At 33.4% G+C, this 21,038-nt stretch overlaps 2 protein-coding genes and 1 pseudogene across 4 annotated transcripts; 2 read left to right on the plus strand and 1 right to left on the minus strand.

The window, feature by feature from the left end:
- Positions 1–735: 735 nt before the first annotated feature.
- Positions 736–3,066, plus strand: LOC100806304 (probable glutathione S-transferase; annotated as a pseudogene).
- Positions 3,067–3,885: 819 nt separating this feature from the next.
- Positions 3,886–10,679, minus strand: LOC100806834 (uncharacterized). Of its 3 annotated transcripts, XR_001386761.3 has the most exons (9): positions 9,975–10,679; positions 9,786–9,884; positions 9,035–9,169; positions 8,829–8,918; positions 7,754–7,903; positions 5,633–7,215; positions 4,328–5,216; positions 4,081–4,173; positions 3,886–4,000 (listed from the first exon to the last, which is right to left on the minus strand). XR_001386761.3 is itself a non-coding variant. In XM_014772277.3 (8 exons), exons 1-8 carry the CDS (start codon positions 10,035–10,037, stop codon positions 4,171–4,173), a joined length of 3,012 nt encoding a protein of 1,003 aa, XP_014627763.1. In that variant the 5' UTR covers positions 10,038–10,679; the 3' UTR covers positions 4,038–4,170. The 3 variants fall into 3 exon arrangements, 2 of the variants coding, with proteins under 2 accessions (XP_014627763.1, XP_014627762.1); XM_014772277.3 differs by lacking the exon at positions 3,886–4,000 and having other exon boundaries at positions 4,038–4,173; XM_014772276.3 differs by lacking the exons at positions 3,886–4,000; positions 4,081–4,173 and having other exon boundaries at positions 4,203–5,216; positions 9,975–10,678.
- A 2,984-nt stretch (positions 10,680–13,663) lies between these two features.
- On the plus strand, positions 13,664–20,500 carry LOC100807361 (dual specificity protein kinase splB). Its single transcript, XM_003555443.4, has 10 exons — positions 13,664–13,949; positions 14,153–16,919; positions 17,001–17,306; positions 17,392–17,478; positions 18,325–18,477; positions 18,726–18,889; positions 18,978–19,125; positions 19,464–19,586; positions 19,710–19,797; positions 20,156–20,500. The coding sequence occupies exons 2-10, from the start codon at positions 14,667–14,669 to the stop codon at positions 20,341–20,343; spliced, it is 3,510 nt and encodes a 1,169-aa protein (XP_003555491.1). The 5' UTR covers positions 13,664–13,949; positions 14,153–14,666; the 3' UTR covers positions 20,344–20,500.
- Positions 20,501–21,038: the final 538 nt, after the last annotated feature.

A 21,038-nucleotide genomic window follows, 5' to 3' on the forward strand; every position in this document is an offset into this window, starting at 1 on the left:
CCTGGTTGGTACTTTGAAAAGTAGACAAAATGCTCTCCTCGACAGTTTAATAGCAAAATAGAAATGAATTGAAAATTTCATAGCTGGGTTAATCAAGAAACACGTTTCAAGATAATATATGAATTTCCCTTTATTTTTACTATCACGTCAAAACTGGCCCTAATAAAGTATTCACAATGGAATAGTTTAAGAGTAATGTCATAATCTTTTATTTCATCCTCCTAAAAATCTTTCTACTGCCTTTTTATGGTAAATATTATATAAAAAGTATAAATATTTAATGTCTTAAAACACATTCAAAACTTAGGAGGATCGAGTAGGAAGATTTAGAATTATTCATAATTTAACGTAGATTTTGTGTATACATTATTAGGGTTGGATTGGGGTTCGAGCAAATTTGTTACCTAAACCAACAATAGAAACCAACACATAATATTTAATGTAAAAAACCCTCGGTGGATAAGAGAAAAACAATGGATAATAGTAGAAAATGTTTTCACTATATATTTTTTCCTTTTTAGAACGAAAAATAAAATAAAATCTAATTAAAAAATATATTATGTAATTAAGGAAAAGGAATGAACATATATATATATATATATATATATATATATATATATATATATATATATATATATATATATATATATATATATATATATATATTAATTACTGATGCAAGCAATGACGACACCGATCGATTTACCATAAGATCCTTATAATATTCCATCAGCCTAATGAAACATTAAATACCAAAACTCAAAAGCTCAGACTTTTCCACAAAGGTAGATATAGGATTGTATGTGATTTTAACAAAAAAAAAAGCATAATTAGCAGTGATTAATATTATTTTTATTTATGCGTGGAAGGACTGTCACCAAAGAACAAAGAAGCTTAAGGATGAAACTATGAAGGAAACTTCATGTGCAATGTTTATTCAATCTGACTATGACTATGTTAGCAATAGATATATAATTTTGTTTCTAAAATTTGGGCAATTGCCCAAATCACTCTATAAAATGGGTTAGTGTTGGCTTAGGAAAATACAACCTAAGTAGGATGGCACATGTGAAGTTACATGAATTTTGGTATAGTCCCTTCACTTTGAGGGTAAAATGGACCTTAAAGCTGAAGGGTATATCCTATGAGAATATAGAGGAAGATCGATTCAATATGAGTCCTCAACTTCTCCAATAAAATCCCATTTACAAGAGGACTCCAGTGCTTGTTCATGCTGGAAAACCCACATGCTGAAAATTTCAGTATAATGAGGTTGTCGGTCTTCAGAGAAATCAAATATTTCGTCACCAAGGCAAAATTCTAATTTGCTTTAAAAAATTAAACATAAACCTAATCATTTTTTAATTCAGTCATTGGCGCGAATCACGACATTTTTTTGTTCAAACTCTTGTTAGCAATTAATAGTTTATTTTAATTCTAAACGTGTGCTAGAAAACCCCATGGATGAACAAAAAAACAAGATGGATCACTCTATATAAACAGGTTAGGGTTGGTTTAGGAAAAATAAGCCAGGAGGATGGCAGAGGTGAAGCTTCATGGATTTTGGTATAATCTCTTTACTTTGAGGGTGGTATGGACCTTAAAGTTAAAGGGTATACCATATCTAAACATAGAGAAAGACCGCTACAATAAGAGTCTTCAACTTCTTGAATACAACCCAGTATACAGGAAAACTCCAGTGCTTGTCCATAATGGAAAACCCCTATGTGAGTCCATGCTTATTGTTGAATACATTGATGAGATTTGGCCACATAATTCATTGCTTCCTGCTGATACCTATGAGAGAGCTCTGGCACGGTTTTGGATTAAATATGCCGATGAAATTGTAATTCCTTAAAAACTTTATTATGTAGTAAGACTTAAAGATACTAGCCTTTTGATCATGATCAAGAGTCTTGAATTTATACAATTAATATCAAATTTATCTTAATTTTGGCAATAATTAATTTAGCATACCATGTTATATTTTCTAACTGATTACTTTATATGTTGTAACATTTCCTATTTTTATCAAAGTGATAATAATATTTGGGGTCAACTTTTGAAGTTTCCTGCAGTTTCTGCATTCTTCAGTAGCAATAATGATGAAGAACGAGAAAAGAGTATAGAGAAGATATGGGAGCATCTAAGGGTTGTTGAGAATCAGTGTTTTGGTGATCAGAAGAAATTTTTTGGGGGAGACATTATTAACATTGTGGAGATAGATTTTGGGTCCATATTCAAATTTCTTGTTGCAGAAGATATTTTGAAGCGAAGGTCCTGGAAGATGAGAAATTCCCTCACTTGCACTCATGGTATAATAATTTCAAGGATGTTTCAGTTATTAAAGAAAACCTCCCAGACCATGAGAAAATGGTGGCTTTTATTAAGTTTATTAGAGAAAAACGTTTGGCATCTTCCTAAGAAAGTAATCTATATAAGATCAAGTATGAATGAATCACTTTGTATCTGTCTGAATCGCTTTTTTATGCGTGTTTGCTGAGTTTCCTCTCCTGTTTGAATGTCTTGACATAGCTGTGAAAGCAATAAAGTGGAGCACCTAAAAGTGGTCCACCTAAAAAGTAATCCACCTTAGAAGCCATCTTAAAGTCATTTATACCCACACCATCTCCCAAAACTTTCTTCTTCAAATTATGCAAAATCGAGACTTAAAAATCGATTTTTTCCCATTCTCTTTAATGGGTTGTGAGAATTGAATCTTTACGTTCAGTTGGTGCAAATAAAATTTTGCTTTGGGTTCCTGAATTTAATTTAGGGGGTTAGTTTCAAGAATTTGCTTTTGGGGTTTATTACTTTATCATCTTTGCTTCAGATAATTATTTAAGAAAAATCAGTGTCATTAGATACGAGGAAGTGGTACTTCGTAACTTTTGTTTAGTGGTGGTAAGAACGTTAGGGGAGGAAAGCTTGAAGCTGCTTAATTAGTTTCAGTGTAGGTTTGCTGGAGGAGGGAAAGGATAGAGAAGAGGAAGAAGAAAGTTTTGATGGAAGAGGGTGAATTGTATTATTTTACACCTTGATTAATCTGAGCTTATAATAATGGCGCATGGTGTGTCACTTACAAAACAGTCTTTAATTTTAAATTAAACTTCCAACTATCAAATAGATTCTGCTCGCAATTGAATTAGTTGACTGACTCGTATTTGTACCACTATCGTAAATATTTGCATCTTTAAATTAAAGAAAATAAATAATAAAACAATCTAATTTAAGAAACTATCATGAAATGTAGGATGGATTCATAAAATAATCAATACAAGTACAACTATGCAAGCACATATACGACATCGATTCCCGCAATCATCCATCACCTTATAGAATTTTAAATATATCTGTTTTCATTTTCTGGAAATTATTTTCATTTTAAAAGATTAAAATTCTAAAAATATATTTAATTTAACTTCTTATTTTTTACTTTTAAATTTGCTTAAATTTACATTCTTTGTCACTGTATTTTCATTTTATCCAAAATAAGGTTTTCTTAATTTTTACTAAAAATGAGATTTTATTATTTTTAATTTTTGGTTCGTTTGAAAAAATATTCAGTGAAAATATTTTCAAAAATTCAACCAAATACATTTTCATCACCATTTTCTATTTCCAAGTAAAAATAAAACCACAAAACACTCAAATCAAATACCCCTAACTTTTTCCACAAGACAGATGGGAATGTATGTACAGAAATTAGAAAATCTTCTAAACGATTACATTATATACACAATAGCTATGGTTTTTAACTCAAATGTTTTAATTGTTTTTTAATAGAATTTGATTATGAGCCTTTGAACAAATTTAATTTTTCGCTCATAAAGACAAAATATCCGCTAAAAAATTAGGCACGTTCAGCAGTGTTTCAAATTAATTTATTATTCATACTCCTCCACAGTATTATCACCTAGTTTTTGTCTGTGTTACATCACATTATTTATCTCATCTTTCACTTTCTATCTTCCTTTCTTCTTATCTCACTTCTCACCTCCTACACCCGAAAATAGAATGTATATCTATCATTTTTCTTTTAACTAAAATAAAGTTAAGGGGCGCAAAAAGAAAAATTACCTCATTTAAAGTGAAGACATTGCTGCGGTACATAAGCAACTTTGTCTTGACGTAGACAGATTTCGTACTCGAATGCTACATAATGCTAAATCACTACAATACAAGATAGGGGTAAGGAGGAACAAAATTTTACTGAAGATGATCTGCCACTTTAGATTTATACAGAAGACGAAGATTTCTTTACAACAAAACATGTATCAATGAATAATCAAACTCGAGAATTACTCTGCATAGAAGATGAACATACCTCACCGCTGCCGGTCAATTCCTCAAAGTTAGTAATTACGTCTTCAAGTTGAGAAAACTGAGTCAAATATTTTACATGCAGTTCAGTGGTATCAAAATCATTAAGCTGCCACTGGGAAAAACCGTCACCAATAATTTTTAAACCATTTTTCAGCAATTCCACTCCTCTGCTAATTCCATCAGGAAGTTTCCTCTTTTTATTTGATTGGTTCTTGTGATCAACATCCATGATCTCACATTTCTCTCTCTCTTCAGCAGTGGCTGAAATCTTTTGGACCATCTGTTTCAACACAAAACCTTCTCTCCCTAGAAGATCAAGCTGTTCAGGGCTTGGTTCAAGTGTAAGAAGAGCTATTTCCTTTTTAAGAAATTTTCCAAACTCAACCATAAATCTTTGCTGATCTGACTCCACTCCTGAAACTGTATCATATGAAAGTGCTGCATCTTCTGGAACAAATCTCCATAGCTTATTGCACCTAGTATGAGAAGCAAAATATCCAAATGCAGTTATTGCCAAGTGACTGAGTGCCCAGTGCCGCTCTTTCAAGAGCAAGTGATATAATTCCCACACAGCACAGCTCTTAGCATCATCATCACTTTCGGAAATTTCCATGTGAACAAGTCCTGCAAGGAATTGGGCCAAATGTGGTTTGCATTTGTCCAAAAGGGCTGGAGGCTCAGACAAAAAGATATTTTGAATCTCCATGATGACTTGTTCAATAGCATTTGAGGTATACAGTTTTTTCAAATAGGAGATGATCCCTAGAGTTTCACTGAAAAGCTGAAGAAAACGGTCCTTGATTACTTTGTCTACAGTACTTTTGTAATTAGAAGAAATTGCAACCAAAAACTTCAAGGCCCTTTCATCAATATCAGATAGTCCATCCTGGCTGCAGGAAAATGGGAACACAAGTCTTAAAGCTGGCACCAATATACAGGTTCAGTGAAAGGATAGAAGGAATTAGGTTGAAAATTGAACTGAAGCAAATCAAGTACATCAGTAAAACATTCAGATCAGATTGAAACATGCATGTGAGAGATCAAACTCAAATCTGACTTTTGCTTCCAAGATTTAAGGAGTCTTTGATATAAAGACATAATAAATTATAGAACTAATAAAAATCTTTTTGTGTGCATGCCTGTATGTGTTTTATGCAGACTATACAATTAACCATGATAGAGAGAATAACATTAATCGCAAAATTGGTATGCATGTTATATTGGTTAATAAAGGTAATACTTTATATATTTCATTTTGACTTGTAATCCAAAAATGGATGGAATGTAACAAACCCGGATTACTTACAGTGATTGCAAAGAAACAGAAAGAATAAAAACTGGAACACCAAACAAACCAGAGGAGCATGCCATCAATGGTGCTTCATCAAAGTTGTCTATGAAGTCAAAATAGTCAGATATAATTCTTTGAATAGAAGTCTTTCTCAATTCATCTGTCAGTAAATCAAAAGGAAAACCTTCCATGAACAAAGCCAAACAAAAAACTGATGACAAATGGGATTTCCCATCACCAACAAGAGACATGTACACCACGTTAACCATTGATTGTGCACCATCGGTTAAAAGCATGCATATTGATCTTGCCAACTTTCTGAAGGAAGAATAAGGCAGGAAAACTGAGTATGAGGATGCCGACAGCTTAAGTAATGAACATAGTTTTCCAAGAATGCTGTTTGCCATTTGTGTTTCAGCATATCGCAGCATAAAGCACCAGCATTCCATCACAATCTCCCAGCATAAAAAGTGAGGATGAAAGAAATTCTCTAATAAGAAAGACTCCAACTCCTCCCAAGCTGTACTTGAAGAGATCACGATCATGAAGGTTTTGAATGCTTGCAAGAGGAAAGTAAACATAGGCTGCCACAAGAGTTCCACTGTTTTTCCAGAGCCATACAATAAAGGAAATTGCAAAACAAGTATATGAGAATAGACATCTTCCTCAACTAAAACATCCAAAAACCAATAAAGCTTCTGAGTTATTGCTATTCTCACATCTCCATCAAGCTCAAGCGAATGTCTGAGGAAGTTAATAAACAATACAACTCGACCAAGTATTAGTATTTTTGATCTGCTCATACTTTCATAACTATTGCAAAAGATTTCATTAACCCATGCAAGGTTACAATCACTTAAGGTTGGACAATCAAGGCCAGAATGACAATCCCCTTTATTAATGAACAACCATTCTAGCACCTGAAGCCTCTGTTCCAGTTTCAGTTTATGAGAATTTAGCAAAGACAATAGCAAATTCAATGTTGTTTCCTCCAGTAATTCAGTAATTATCACAGATGCACATTTCAGAAGGTTTTCGTTACTTACAAAAATCCAAAAACATTTGATCTTGAGAACACACAGCGTAATTTCCTTGTACACTGTATAGGCCTGATGAGGATACAGTGAGCATATTTTTACAGCATTAATTAGGTAAAATTTCACTGGCACAAAGATCCTTTTAGCTTCAGTCACAGAAATGGCTTCATTCAGTGAGGAAGACCAAGCCTGGGCAGCACATTTCAGAGGCTCCGTTATCAATGCAAGCAAAGTTAACACTATATTTGCTATGTTAACTTCTGTAAAATGTCCACCACCACCTTGAAGCAAAGAAACAACACCTTTCCAGGAGACATTAAGAATATTGACAGAGTTGCCACCATCATTTGCAGCAAGGACACCAATCTGAGACAGCTTTTCTATTGCACATTTCGTTATGTGGATAACATGGTCAAAAGTAGCAGGCTTGTCAAGCCTCAACCATTTTTCATCACCTCCCTCCTGGTTTATTAATTCAGAACGCGTCTTGCATAATTTTACCACAGCATCAATGACCATGTGTGCAACCTTCAATATTTCTGACCCAAATGATTGAATTTTCTGCTTAAGAGCAAAAAAGAACTATGCTTAAAAACAGAGAGAAAATTTTGCAGAGTATACATGAATAGGAAAAATATTATCTCTTGCACATTGTTTTTTGCTCTTGCTGGCACTTTACTACCCAACATTCATTACCATAGAGCATCACTGGAATAAGAATATAGAAATAATAATTTAACCATTCTAGGACTTTATTGAAACTTAGAATGTCTCGCAAGGATCAAAGTTTCAGAGGCACATCAAAGGACTGCCAAACTATTGAGTTCAATTTTGATCAACAATCAGAGAAGTCTTTTTATGCTAACATTCAATCATGTATTGACAGACATGAGATTGACTTTTTAAGCAGTTGTCAAAGTCACACGTCTTTAATAATGTGGAAATGCATGATTAAGTACTAATAAGGTTAAAAGAAAATAACAACTGGCAATAGATCAAAACTAAATCCCAAATCATTTACTTAAAACGAAAAAAATAAATAAAACATATAAACTGTCCCCACATTGCCAAGTTTTGTATACAGGGAGAAACATATTACCTTAGCATCTGATATAGAATCTTTGGTCAGATTTAATGCTTCTAAAATAAAGATTTCAACAGTGTCCATCAATTCCTTGTCACCAAAATCAGTGAATTTCAACAAAGTTGAAAAAGTTGATGCAGAAAACCTTAGGATCTCCATAAGAAGCTACACAACAAAAAAAAATGATGTCACTAAGCTATATTAACAAATGAATGTTTCAAGGCTGAAAACCATGTAATTCCTCCAAGAGCTTTACAAATCCAAAGACTTTTTTATTAAGAGCAACCACATTCTCAATCACCACCATCATATAAATGGTTTTACATAAGAAAATAAGAAGTAAACACTTCTGCTCTATTCATATTTAAGGCTTCAGCAAAATGAAAAAGTGAATAATTCTGTGCAGAAATAATAATAACAGTAATAATAATAATAGCTTTTATCAGGAAGACTCATATTAGATATGTTCCTTTTTCCATTTTTTAACTTATGTTATGTTCTGTGCTTTTATGGTACTTTAGAAGGTCTTTTGCTCCCTACTTTTGACTCTGTCGAATTGAAATTTCAATCAATGCCATAAATAAGTTTGTCAGTAAAAGCTTTTAACAGGAAAACATATCAAATATGTTCATTTTTCCATCTTCTTAGACTTCTGCTAATGATTTCCTTTCCTATGTTCTGTGCTTTTTTGGTGCTTTAGGTGGTCCTTCATTCCCTACTTTTAACTCTGTCAAATTGAGATGTCAATGCCATAAATAAGTTAACAGTAACAGCAATGTGCAGTTCTTCACCCCATAATCAGTCACAGTGCATTTCCTTGTCTCATGGGATATTATTAAAAGTCAGTATCTTAAGGTTTGAGTACTTTGGGTATTTGCAATGAATCTGCCTAAGGTAGAGTAGCAATGGTCTTTAAGGGCTAAGGAGATATAATAATCAAGGGGAAATATACAAAACAATCAAGAGGAACTAGTAAAAATATAACAATATATACAATGAACCAAGTAAGAATCTCTTTTTTTTATATTGCGAAGTAAAAGACCTTTTCAAAGATTATTTGAGAGTTCAGTCTATGACAAAGAACTCCTACCTGGTAAAATACAGAGCTATGTTCATCTTCCTCAGAGTCTTCAGTCGACAAAAGACTCATCTTTAAATGCTTGCCACACCAGACACTGGCCTGATAATGAGATTGTGTTATAAGAAAAGACATAAAAAATGAGGACATGTGAAAGTGTTAAAGGATATGTATATGGATAAAGAGAAAGTAAAAACAAGAGACAAGTAAAGAGATACCTTAACTCCAAGAGTGAGAAATTGTGGTAAGCAACTGGATGGGTTAAAATCCATATAGCTCAAAGCTACGTGTATAATGCTTCTATTGAGCATGCACTGGGTCACATCCAAACATGTGAAGTTCTCCCAAAAAGTCAAGCTAGCAGTTAAGGCAGAAACAAGGAAGCAGACAAGTAATAGAGTTCCATAATAGTAGCATACAAGTAAAATCATAACTAATGTCCTATTGGAATAAACTTCTCCATAAACACTTATAGTAGAAGAACATAAGGTAGAATGAATTGAGTTTTTTCCATGAGTTAAAATCAACTCATGTACCTCAACTTTTGAAAAAGTTAGATGAAAGTACTTTAATAAAAATTAAGTTTATAAGTGGATTTTAACTAATTGAAGAAGTTTAATTCATTTTACCTCCTTATTTCCTTCTTCTACGAGCACTTGTAGAAAAACGTATGCAAGCAGGGCCTGTGGCCATGACGTTGCATTATCAGGTAATCAGGCTCGTCGTTATTCTTAAATTTAAACAAAAAATAATCTAAGGTTTATATAATACTTGAATTGCCATGAATCTTATAATTTCAAGCACGAGCATTAATGAAATCATAAATAATAATTAAAATAAAAACTAATAAGGCATCTAACAAGTAAGTATGTTACAAGTGATTGATTGGAAAGCTATAACGGAGTTTTGCACGCGTTTTGAATTAACATGCATCGATAAGGTGATTGGAAAGAAAGCAAAAAAGGATACTACGAGGCAGTTAATGACGGAAGCATAGTCGGACTCGGAAACGTTCTTCAATTCTATGCGTCCTAGATCGCTAAACAACTGAACGCGATCCTCCACAATCTATACATAAAACCCTAAAATCTGAGACCACAGTGACAAAATGTAGTTTAAAAATAGAAACAGTGATAATAAGAAGAGGAAAAAGCTTGCCTCAGAGGATTTAATGGCTGCGAGTATTCTCTGGATATCGGCGCTGGAGCTACCTTCCGCCATTTTAGACACTCTCTTTCTCTTCTCTATTCTGTGTTCTCTTTTTCGGTTTTGCTTATATTCATTTTCGAGTTTCGACTGTGTTTTGTTTTTTGGTTACTGGTTTTCCCGCCAATGCCAAACTATTGCGAGCGATTATTTTTCGTTTCCGGTTTTCCATTCCTGCCCTTGCTCCCGGATCCTTTTTCCTTTTCTTTTTTTCTTTAACGTTCTTTTTTTTTTCGTTTTTCTCTATTTAACAATTTTTTTTTCTTTCTCCTTCCTCTCCCTTAATCAATCCTAGGCATTAAAAAATATATAGGACTTAAGAACAATCTTCTAATTTAAGAATTTTTTAGGGAAAGATTTACCTTTCATCCAATTAAAAAAAATCTTTAACGTTTTATAATTATTTATAATAGGTGAAGCAATTCTAACTTTCCAAATATTGAATATAGAATAAAATATTAATGATAAAAAATATATTGAAACAGTGTTTTCAAAATTCAAATCACACTTATTTCATGTTACAATGTTAAGACTTAGGTCGACCAATTAAAATATTATTACTATGTTACAGAAATTTTTAAAAAAATCATCCAAATAACATTCCATAGCTAAAACTAAAAAAAATAAAAAGAATCTCACTTATTAAAAATGTTAAGCAAAAATAAATAAAATAGTTAAATAAAAAAATCTTATCCAAAAACTTATGTAGGATGTGAGTTTTCAGACATCTTTAAGATTTGACTGTTTGAAAATCAAAACAAATAAATCAACAAAAACATATTATAATACATGTTGAGGTGTGAATGGATGCTACCCAATAGACACTGAGAAATAAGTTCAAGTTATAATAATTATTGTTATTAATATTAGATGTAGGTTAGGCTGGGTTGGTTTAATCAAATTTGGAACTTGTATTTGGGTCATATGGTTGATCGATTCTTTCGCCTTTGTTTACTAATTCATTTGTCATCCAGCTGACCTTGGGTAGTTGACTTGTCACAACCCATTCTTAGATCGTAACCAGCACACAAATTATAATTTTCTTAGTTTGGTTAGCCCATTAGTATCTCACACTAAAACACAAATAAATGACTAGCCCAAAGGGATCACCGAAAAATCCGACAAAGTTTCCCCCTAAAAATAAAACAAACCACATTTAAAATAACATGTGAAAACATACCATTTATCCGTGTGTGTGTGTGTGTGTGTCTGTATATATAAAAATATACATATCCAACAATCAAATATCAAGGTCACATATCACAACATATGTCATTGATATAATATCCAACACATTGACTAAGCATTAATATAACTCATACCTAGTAATCATCAAAGTGTCTCAAAACATCGTAATTATGTCATTAGCATATCTTTGTGGAAAGATCACCTACAACTCAAAATAAAGGGATTTCCTCACTATCTATTTCTAATTTCTACCTCTATTCTTATAGCTACATCATACCAGTGTCACCAAAATATATTATGTCATATGCAATGGAGGTCTATCAAAAATATGAACAAATTCATGAATAAGTTAACAAATATTAGTAAGCCAATTATTCAAAGGATGTAAGTCACGGGAACTTAGTGAAAACATAGAATACAAAATGGATAGGAAGAAAAAAAGCAAATATAGCACGAGTTTTTCGTTAAAAAATAATTGAAATGATATTTAATAAAAGAGAAAATAAATAAACTCACTTCCACAAGAATTAATATTTACTCCCTTTAAAACTCATTGGAAATATAATCAACATCACAATCAGACGTAATAAATTTTACATGAACTTTCATTTATTCCTATGTACACATAGATTGCATTATCTCTTCGTAGTGAAGAACAATAAAGTAAGCTACAATATATTTTCGTTATAACAAACAGAAAATAGGAATTATGGATATTTAACACATAGGTTGCATTCTCTCTTCATTGCAATGAATAGAAAATATATATAGTACGAGTATTCGACTCATAGACTATATTATCTCTTTGTCGTAACAAATGAAAATCAATCACAACATTCACTCTTATAAACCAATTTCACATCTAAAATACATTATCAAAATAGTCATCAAACCATTAAGGATAACAAATAATAAATTCAAACTAATTAAATTAATATTATACTTCATCCTGAAAAATAACTTATTTTAAAATTTAATCGTTTCTTTTAAAAATAGTTAAAAAAATGTCATTAAGTAGATTAGCTACTCACAACCAAGGACAACACAATCAATGCATTCCAATGTAGTTGGGAGGAGCCACCATTGTATTTATCATGGAATCTAGGCGTTTAAATAAATAAAAAAAAAACAAGACATTAGACAAATCTCCAAATTATAATGCCTATAGTTTTTTAGGGAACCACAATAGTTTTGCTATTTGAATTTCTAACACCTCACTACTAATCTATGTCATCAAAATACTCATCTAACTCAAATGGTTAAAAATTTATCTCAAGGAGCTCAAGTAGAGAATGTTTAAGGAAATTGGAATTTTCCTCTCAACTCAAGTCACTTTCCCATGTCTAAGTGCTTATAGGTGCAAGGAATTTATAAGTTTTGAGAAAATGGAGGAACAATGATAGAAGAATAAGAAGATAAATTGATGAATGTAGGGATAAAGACAGCTACGAAAGAGATGTTGAAAAACAAAGGATTAAGAAATTTGGGGGTGAGGTGGGGGAAGGGTTCACTAAAGAAAAAAGGAGGGGCCGTGTTATTTTATTATTATCATATTACTATTTTTTTTCTTCTTTTAATGAAATGGTTGTTTCATGACCAATCATCTCGTATCATGAAACCCAAGACACAATCTAAATACAATCGTCCATGATGTGCACTTGGGAATTTCAAAATAACAACAAGATAGGATATGAAAAACCATCTTAGGAATACAAAGGCCGTCCAAGTACGACCAACCTTGGCGAGCATATCACACTAAATGTTTTTAGGCTAGTTTTCATGTTCCTTAGATATAATATAGCTACAAGAACATAAGTCAACAACTTGGTACCTAATTCAACTATAATCAAGTTACACAAAATGAATTCTAACTAAATTGATAGTCTAATACAAACTAATGAAATGTAGTTAGGTTGAATTGGTAAAATTTGTGAATCAATTTGTACCTGTTTACACCCTAATAAAACAAAGATAAAATATGTTTTTTTTCATATATATTTGGTAAATTTTGATTTTCATTCTTACAATTTTTTATTTATTTTTTATACTCATAAAATTAAAATGTGTTATATTTTGACTTAAAATAAGGTTTGAATAAATCTAAACTCTCATGTAACAATTTATGACAATTATAAAAAAAAGGGTTAAAAATTATTATAAATTATAAAAAATCACCACAAATTACATTTTTCGTTTATTTTTTATAATTTGTGGAGAATTTTAAACCCTTGAAATCCTCTAAATCGAAATATGACACATTATCATTTTATAAAGATAAAAAAGTAATTTTTTTCCAATAACTAAATCCAAAATTTATCAATTTTATAAAAACGAACAACAAATATCAACTAAAAAAAATATTTAAGATACTTTGGATAAAATTTTCCCATGTAAAACATGATGATGTGGCCTAGACAGAGGTCGTGGAAAGATTTAGGAATGTTTTGAGATGGAAGTTGGAAGAGCCTCGTTTTCATGCACTGTCTATATCTATTACTGAGCCATTTTAAGCAAATACAATTGTTCTCCCACATCTTCGTTGGAAACTCCGAGCCTCATGGAACGTTTTCCTCTTTCTCTCTCTCATTCTTTCGCCTCACAAACAACAAACTTTCTCTTCCCTCTCAACAAAAACCAAACTTCAACTCCCATTTTTCTCTTTTGGGTCCCTCCAATCGTCGGCATTCCCAATTCAACAATCTTCAAACCTCAATTTCCGGTGCATGGGCAAACAAAAAGGTATCCATTTTGAAAAAAATATTAGTTTTATGTTTAGTTTTAGACCAAAGGCTCCGGTTTTATTATAATTCTGCAACATGCAACACTTTTGTTTCTTTTGGTTTAATTTGAAAAGAAAAAAAGAAGTTATTTGCTGAAATGGCTTTCCTTTGATTCCTCTTTGCTCACTTTGTATTTGGCTGTTCATGTGCCTATTACTGCAGGGTAGGAATTCTTAAGTTCCTTAATGGAACTACGTTGCAGGTTTCTTTTTAGGACCATGTATACAAGAAATATCATGTGATCATAGTGATATCAATGGTGGTGATGAACATTCATGTTCCTCTTATGATTGTTAATGAAGGGATTGTATAGATTCCCAGGAAATTTGTTGGTTGTCCATCATAATTAAACAAGTTTCTCTGCTGACTTCAAATTTTTTTAGAGGGATTTAGTAATTATGTCACATTCAGAATATGGTAATTAAGACGGTGGATGACATATGAGAAATTTAGGCTGTTTAAGGTTTGGAAACTCTTTGTGTTGGATAGGTTGTTACCTGGAATTTTGGCTTTGAAGTGAAAGGATAGAGGATTTATCTGTTTGACTTTGTGTCTCAAATGGGTAATTTACAATAGGACAAAAACTAGCACTGGTTAAACGTGGTTAAATGTTGAGAACTCAATGCTGTAGCGCAAAAATGTTTGTATGAAGCTAACTATATGATCATACAACACCATGAGCAATGAGGATCACGGTGTTTCAGGCAAGCAATATATAGATGCGGTGAGTGTTGGTTTAAGTGACAGAATCCCTTCTGATGATGATGCAGACTATATATGTCTACAGACGGGTGAAGAATTTTCTGCCGAGTTCTTACGTGATCGGGTTGCCTCAAGGAAATTTCCTGTCATTACTGATGCAGACCAGCATCTGCCAAACAGGTTGGATGCTAATATTAGAGAAAATAGTCCTCAACTGGTTTATGAGGATCTAAAGCATGTTCTTGGGCTAAGGAGAACAGAATCTGATAGTAACTCAGATTTGTTGGAGATTGCTTCAGTCAGAGGATATGTTGATGAAGTTGACAGCAGGGCTTATCCTAATAATTTGAACAGATACCAGTGTGAACACAGCGGTTTCAGACAAGCATCAGGTACATTTTCTAGACAACTGTCAGGTAAATTTTCTGAGGGAAATGGTTGTGATCAAGTTAATTCAGGACCCAATGCTCCATCTGTTTACGTCGTTGAGTCTCCTCATTCATGCCATCCTTATGGATCAGTATTCTCAGAAGGTTCTTTCTATAAGAAGATAAAGTTTCTGTGTAGCTTTGGAGGTAGAATACTACCAAGACCAAATGACGGGAAGCTCAGGTATGTGGGTGGAGAGACACGGATAATATCAATCAGGAAGAACATAAAATGGGAGGAACTTATGAGGAAGACTTCTGCTATTTGCAGTCAAACTCACATTATCAAGTACCAGCTTCCTGGAGAAGATCTTGATGCTCTTATATCTGTTTGTTCCAATGAGGATCTTCATCATATGATCGAGGAATATGAAGAGCTTGAAAGAGCTGGAGGCTCTCAATGGCTGAGGATTTTTCTCATACCTTCAAATGAATGTGAGAGTCCAAGTTCAAATGAAGCAAGAGTCAATCAGCCAAGTGATGCAGATTATCATTATGTTGTTGCTGTTAATGGTATGCTGAATCCAAGTCCACAAAAGAATTCCAATGGGCTGAGTTTGGCAAACCATACTAGTCAGTTTGGAAATACCACTGATTACAACAGTCCACATTTCTATAGAGACTCATCCACATCTGCATTTGCTTCAGAGATGAAGGATTGCACCCCAACTTCTCCAAATTTGGTAGGCATACTCTCAAAACCTGGTTCTCAATATTTTACAGCCTTAGCAGGCAAGTCAGTCAATCAAATGTCTCCTTTATCTCCCGCTTGTGTACAGCCTACAGATCCCAAAATTTCTAATGTACAGATATTTAAGGATAAACCATATAATGCTATCAATGAAAGCATCACTCCCTTTGTTACGGAAAAAGTTCCATGCAACAATTCTTTGTATGTAGACAATACCAATTATATTGATCCAGTTGCATACCATAATAACCAATATATAGTGAAATCTGACCTGATCAGGAAACCTGGCAAGAATCTTCATCTTCACAGACGGAACAACAGCAGTAATGAGTTTGTCTCTTCTACGGCATGTAGTCTAACTGACTTGATTTTCGAGAGACCTTTAGTCACCAATGAAGGTTCATATCATTTTAACAAGGTTGTCTCTCGTCCTCATGAGTCGTCGAGTTTATTCTCAGAGTCTGATGTTAGAGAGGGGTCTCGGTACAGAATGTTGCATGCACATTCTGACTCAACACTTAAGGAGAATGATGAGAACTATAAAGTTCACTTGCAATTTCCCCTTAGCGTAGAGAGAGACAATTTTCCATCATTGAAAAATTCATGTTCTTTAGAAGAATGTTCAATACAGCCTGGAAAGACAATTGATAGGAAAGAACACTCAGCAAAGTATCAAAATTTGCCCATTTTTGGAATGACGGATAGTTTTAATGTGTCAGAAAAGGGTAAAGAGATCTTGCAACATGCAGATAACAGCAATGATTTCTTTAATGAAAATGTTGGAGCTATGTCACAAGACAATTCCATAGATTTAAAACATTTACAGTACATTTACACCCCACATGGTGTTTGCTCTTCTTCACCAGATTTCCAAAGCAGTGAATGCAATTTATCTACTGCATCATCTATCTCTTTGGAATCCACAAGAAACCTGAGGGGGCAACCACATGGTCTATCATTAGACAGAACTGCTTCTGAGTTTTCCACGAGGAGCCAAAATTCATCAATGCATCACCAATATGCTATGCCGGAGACAAAAGACGGTCAACCACTTTTTCCTGGCTCTTTTGAGTCCCAAACTGAGAGAGGGTCTATACTACCTATCTCAGTAAGTATATCTCTTTTGAATTCATCAAATCAACTGCAAGCCTGCATATAATAATCACAGTATTTGCATATTTCAATTCAGTATATGGACATGGGTTCTTCCCTAAGAGAGGTTGTTATCCCTGTTGAAGATCCTGCATACAACCTGCACCAAAAGGAACAAAACACAGTCATTAAGAATCAGTGTTCTGAATATATCAATGAATTCTGTGTCAACAAGCCTGTGCCAGAATCAGTGGCTGTTGTCAAGGGAGCAATGGATTATATTTCTTCAGGTATCCAGTCATGCCTAAAAGATGTCTCAAATGTAGATGAAGAGGCTGAAGTTGAACCTACATCTCCTGAAAAGGAAGGGATAGAATGTGATAATCCAGAATCTGAAAGTAAGGTGAGAATCTTCTCATGAAGTTGCTGGTTATGGTTCAGGACAACTCATTATATAATTGACATGAGGTTCTTGTATTGAATGATAGCATGCAGAATCTGATAGTGGAAACGTCAACAAACCTATGGGTGATAGAGCAACTGCTGAAACAGAGGCTGAAGTTTATGGTTTACAGGTGAACCTCTGCAGTTTGGTATAGTATATAGATGAATAATACTATTTCCATCTTCGATATTATGATGAATGTTTGGATTTCATTTAACATTACCTTGTTGGTAAAAAGAAAAATTCTTTCTCTTGGCTCTGTTTTTGGTGAAACGGTTTGCTGACTAATTTTTCAACACGAGGGCAGTGTCCTACACTCTAAATTGTATTGTCAAAGTTGAATTTCATAAATATGATGTTTACTAGTAAAGAGTGATATTTGAGTCTTGAGACCAATGGTCTACTGTGTTTCAGGATAGATTGTTTTTTCAAAGCTATTGTTTTGTTTCTTCTAGGAATTCTGATGCTAACATTGTCATTGAACTGAGCAAGACCCATTTGCCTGATAAAACCGTTAGAGTGGAGCTGCATTTGCTTACATTAAAATAATAAATTGGCCTAGCTTAAAAAGTTTGTTGTCCCTTTTGAGACTAGTGGCCAAACTCAATAAGAGGATAATACGAAACCCAGAAACTGTCAGACCCTATCAATATCATTATATTGCATGTGTTTTTGTGTGTGAACAAATTATATTTTCATGAACTATTACAAAATAGAATCATCAGATAACATAGTTATAAATTATATTGCTGTTAATCACTTGAGGACTAATGGCAGTATTTGCAAATGAGAAAATCCAGATAGGCCTAATTCCTCCTGTAATGCAATCTTTCCTCCAGTTGTTGTCTTCTTTTTTTTTTTCTTTTTTCTTTTTAAATTTACTCTCCTTGAAGCTGTTTTTATAGGATTAGAAGAAGGCAGATTAAAACCCACCTGTATCTGTGTTTAATCTGGTGCTTCATTTGTAAAAACGCAGAATATTGAGAATGCTGATCTTGAAGAATTGCAAGAGTTAGGATCTGGAACATTTGGAACTGTTTATCATGGAAAGTGGAGGGGAACAGATGTTGCAATTAAGAGAATAAAAAGTAGTTGTTTCTCTGGTAGATTGTCAGAGCAAGAGCGGTTGGTAGGTCCCCATAAATTATAAGCTAGTTGAATTTGCTAGTATCATTTATTTAGCTTACCTATCGAATTTATGTTGATGCAATTGCCTGTATAAAGTTATACATGGAAAAGTAATTCCATGGTAAATGAGGAATTTAATTTCATTGATTTGGAAAATCTCATTTTTCTGGCCATTAACGTGTATTGCCATAAAATCCTCTTGTTTGACAATGTTTCTCAGCTGTATGCTTTCTGCATCTGTTTCTGCAGACTAAAGATTTTTGGAGAGAGGCACAGATTCTGTCAACTCTTCACCATCCAAATGTGGTAGCATTTTATGGGGTAGTTCCAGATGGCCCAGGTGGAACATTGGCAACAGTAACCGAATACATGGTGCATGGATCACTGAGGAATGTTCTCACGAAGAAGGATAGGTAAGCTAACTTACGTATCTAACTTGCTAATGCTAACTGTAAACTAGGCATGCAATTTATCACTCTTACTCTATTATACTTTGTGCAGAGTGCTTGACCGTCGTAAAAGGCTCCTGATTGCAATGGATGCAGCCTTTGGGATGGAATATTTGCATTTGAAAAATATTGTTCATTTTGATTTGAAGTGTGATAATTTACTTGTCAATCTGGGCGATCTTGAACGACCTGTATGTAAGGTATTTTGCAGCAGAAACAATAGCTCTTTTTTTCTGACTTGTGAGATTAAACAGATTATTCTCCTAAACATTTGTTGTCATGATAAATAAAAAGAAAAGTTCACAGCTATTGAAATCATTTTATTGCTTTGTTTTACCTGTTAAAAGTAACTTTTCCCAATTATTGTTACAAATTTAACCCTAGGTGTTATCCAACTTCCATACTAGTTATTAGCTTTTCTGATTTTCTATATCTGTCTAGTAATCTGTATTTTCTGTATATCCTTCATATTTCCCATAGAAAAAATTTTGAAAGAAAAATTATTGGAATAACCCCCTTGGTGGATGTCTGTTCATAGGTTGGAGATTTTGGCCTATCCCGAATTAAACGCAACACACTTGTTTCCGGTGGTGTTAGAGGAACCCTTCCATGGATGGCACCTGAGTTACTGGATGGTAACAGTTGTAGGGTATCTGAGAAGGTTAGGAACTTCATCTGTCTTGTTTATTTACTTTGATTTTGACCAGGCACTCGCAGGTGGACAGAGCAAGCACTGTCTTGGAGATTGTAATATTGAGTGTCTTTCTATTCTTATCTCTTGTAGGTTGATATTTTCTCATTTGGCATTGCAATGTGGGAAATCTTGACCGGGGAAGAACCATATTCTAACATGCACTGTGGCGCTATCATAGGTAAGGTTTTGCTATGCACAACTAAGACCTCTAGATATCTTCTGTCATGATTCGTGTGGAAGTCACTTATTACAGGCAACTGTAGTTTATTTTGCAGTTTAGCCTTAATAAACATATTGCTTGTTATAAAAAATAAAAAAATACAATTTGCTTGCCAAGCCAGACATACCTATATGGTTGTTACTTTGTGCATTTTTAGCATAGGTGTGATGATATGCTCCAAACTATCATGAGCATACTGCTTCATCATTGAAGCATTGTATTTATTCTTATCACCACTCAACAGAATATGTCTTGCAACAAATCTTTGTTTGAATTCTAATGATGTGTTTGTTTACTTTCTAATTATTTAATGAAGGTGGTATTGTCAATAATACGCTCAGGCCTCCGATTCCAAAACGATGCGATTCCGAGTGGAAAAAGCTGATGGAAGAATGCTGGAGTCCCGATCCTGCAGCCAGGCCAACCTTCACAGAAATTACAAACAGGCTTCGCAGCATGTCAGATTCACTGCCCAAAAAGAGACATAACATTGTAAAACGATGAAATGAAACTCACATTTTTTTTCTTGTAAATTAATGAATGCAAATACCAAACAAAGAAAGATGAAAAGAGTTGTTCAAGTTGGCGCAGCATTGTTTGTATAGAAACCGTAGTGTAGAGGTATAAGCTGAAAATGAGTAAAATCCTTTTTATTTATATATTCACTGGTCTACACTGTTGCAAATAAATAAAAGGGAACGTAAATACCAGACAGATGCATTTACGTGCCAATAATCTCTATGCATAATGTCTAGAATATTTTCGTCCACGTTTTTTTACAAGAAAAGTTAATGAAGTAGAAATGAACTGTTCTATCTTATTAAGTTCAAGTTTTAAAATTACATTAAAGTTAAAATTCATTTAAAAAAATTCTAACTATAATTATCCTACTCGAATTCGAATAATGTAGGTTAAATCTAAGGAGAAATCTGTGCCTACCAATCATTTTTATAATGTTCCCTTCAATGAATATTCTCAATGCTTGTAGTCATTCAACGTCAAATTTTTCACCCTTCACGAGTGTCCAATCTTGTGTCACTTTATTATATGAATATGTTCTTTGTTTAGGAGAGAGGATAACAATTTAACAAGTGTCCCACTCTTAATAAAAAAAAAAACAAAAAGAAGACAAAATAGCAATTGCCCTAGACAGGTGATGATAATCTGATTCAATTCAATAAAAAATAATACTAATAAAA

This window comes from Glycine max, chromosome 20 (genome assembly GCF_000004515.6).
Source record: "Glycine max cultivar Williams 82 chromosome 20, Glycine_max_v4.0, whole genome shotgun sequence".
Taxonomy (NCBI): Eukaryota; Viridiplantae; Streptophyta; class Magnoliopsida; order Fabales; family Fabaceae; genus Glycine; species Glycine max.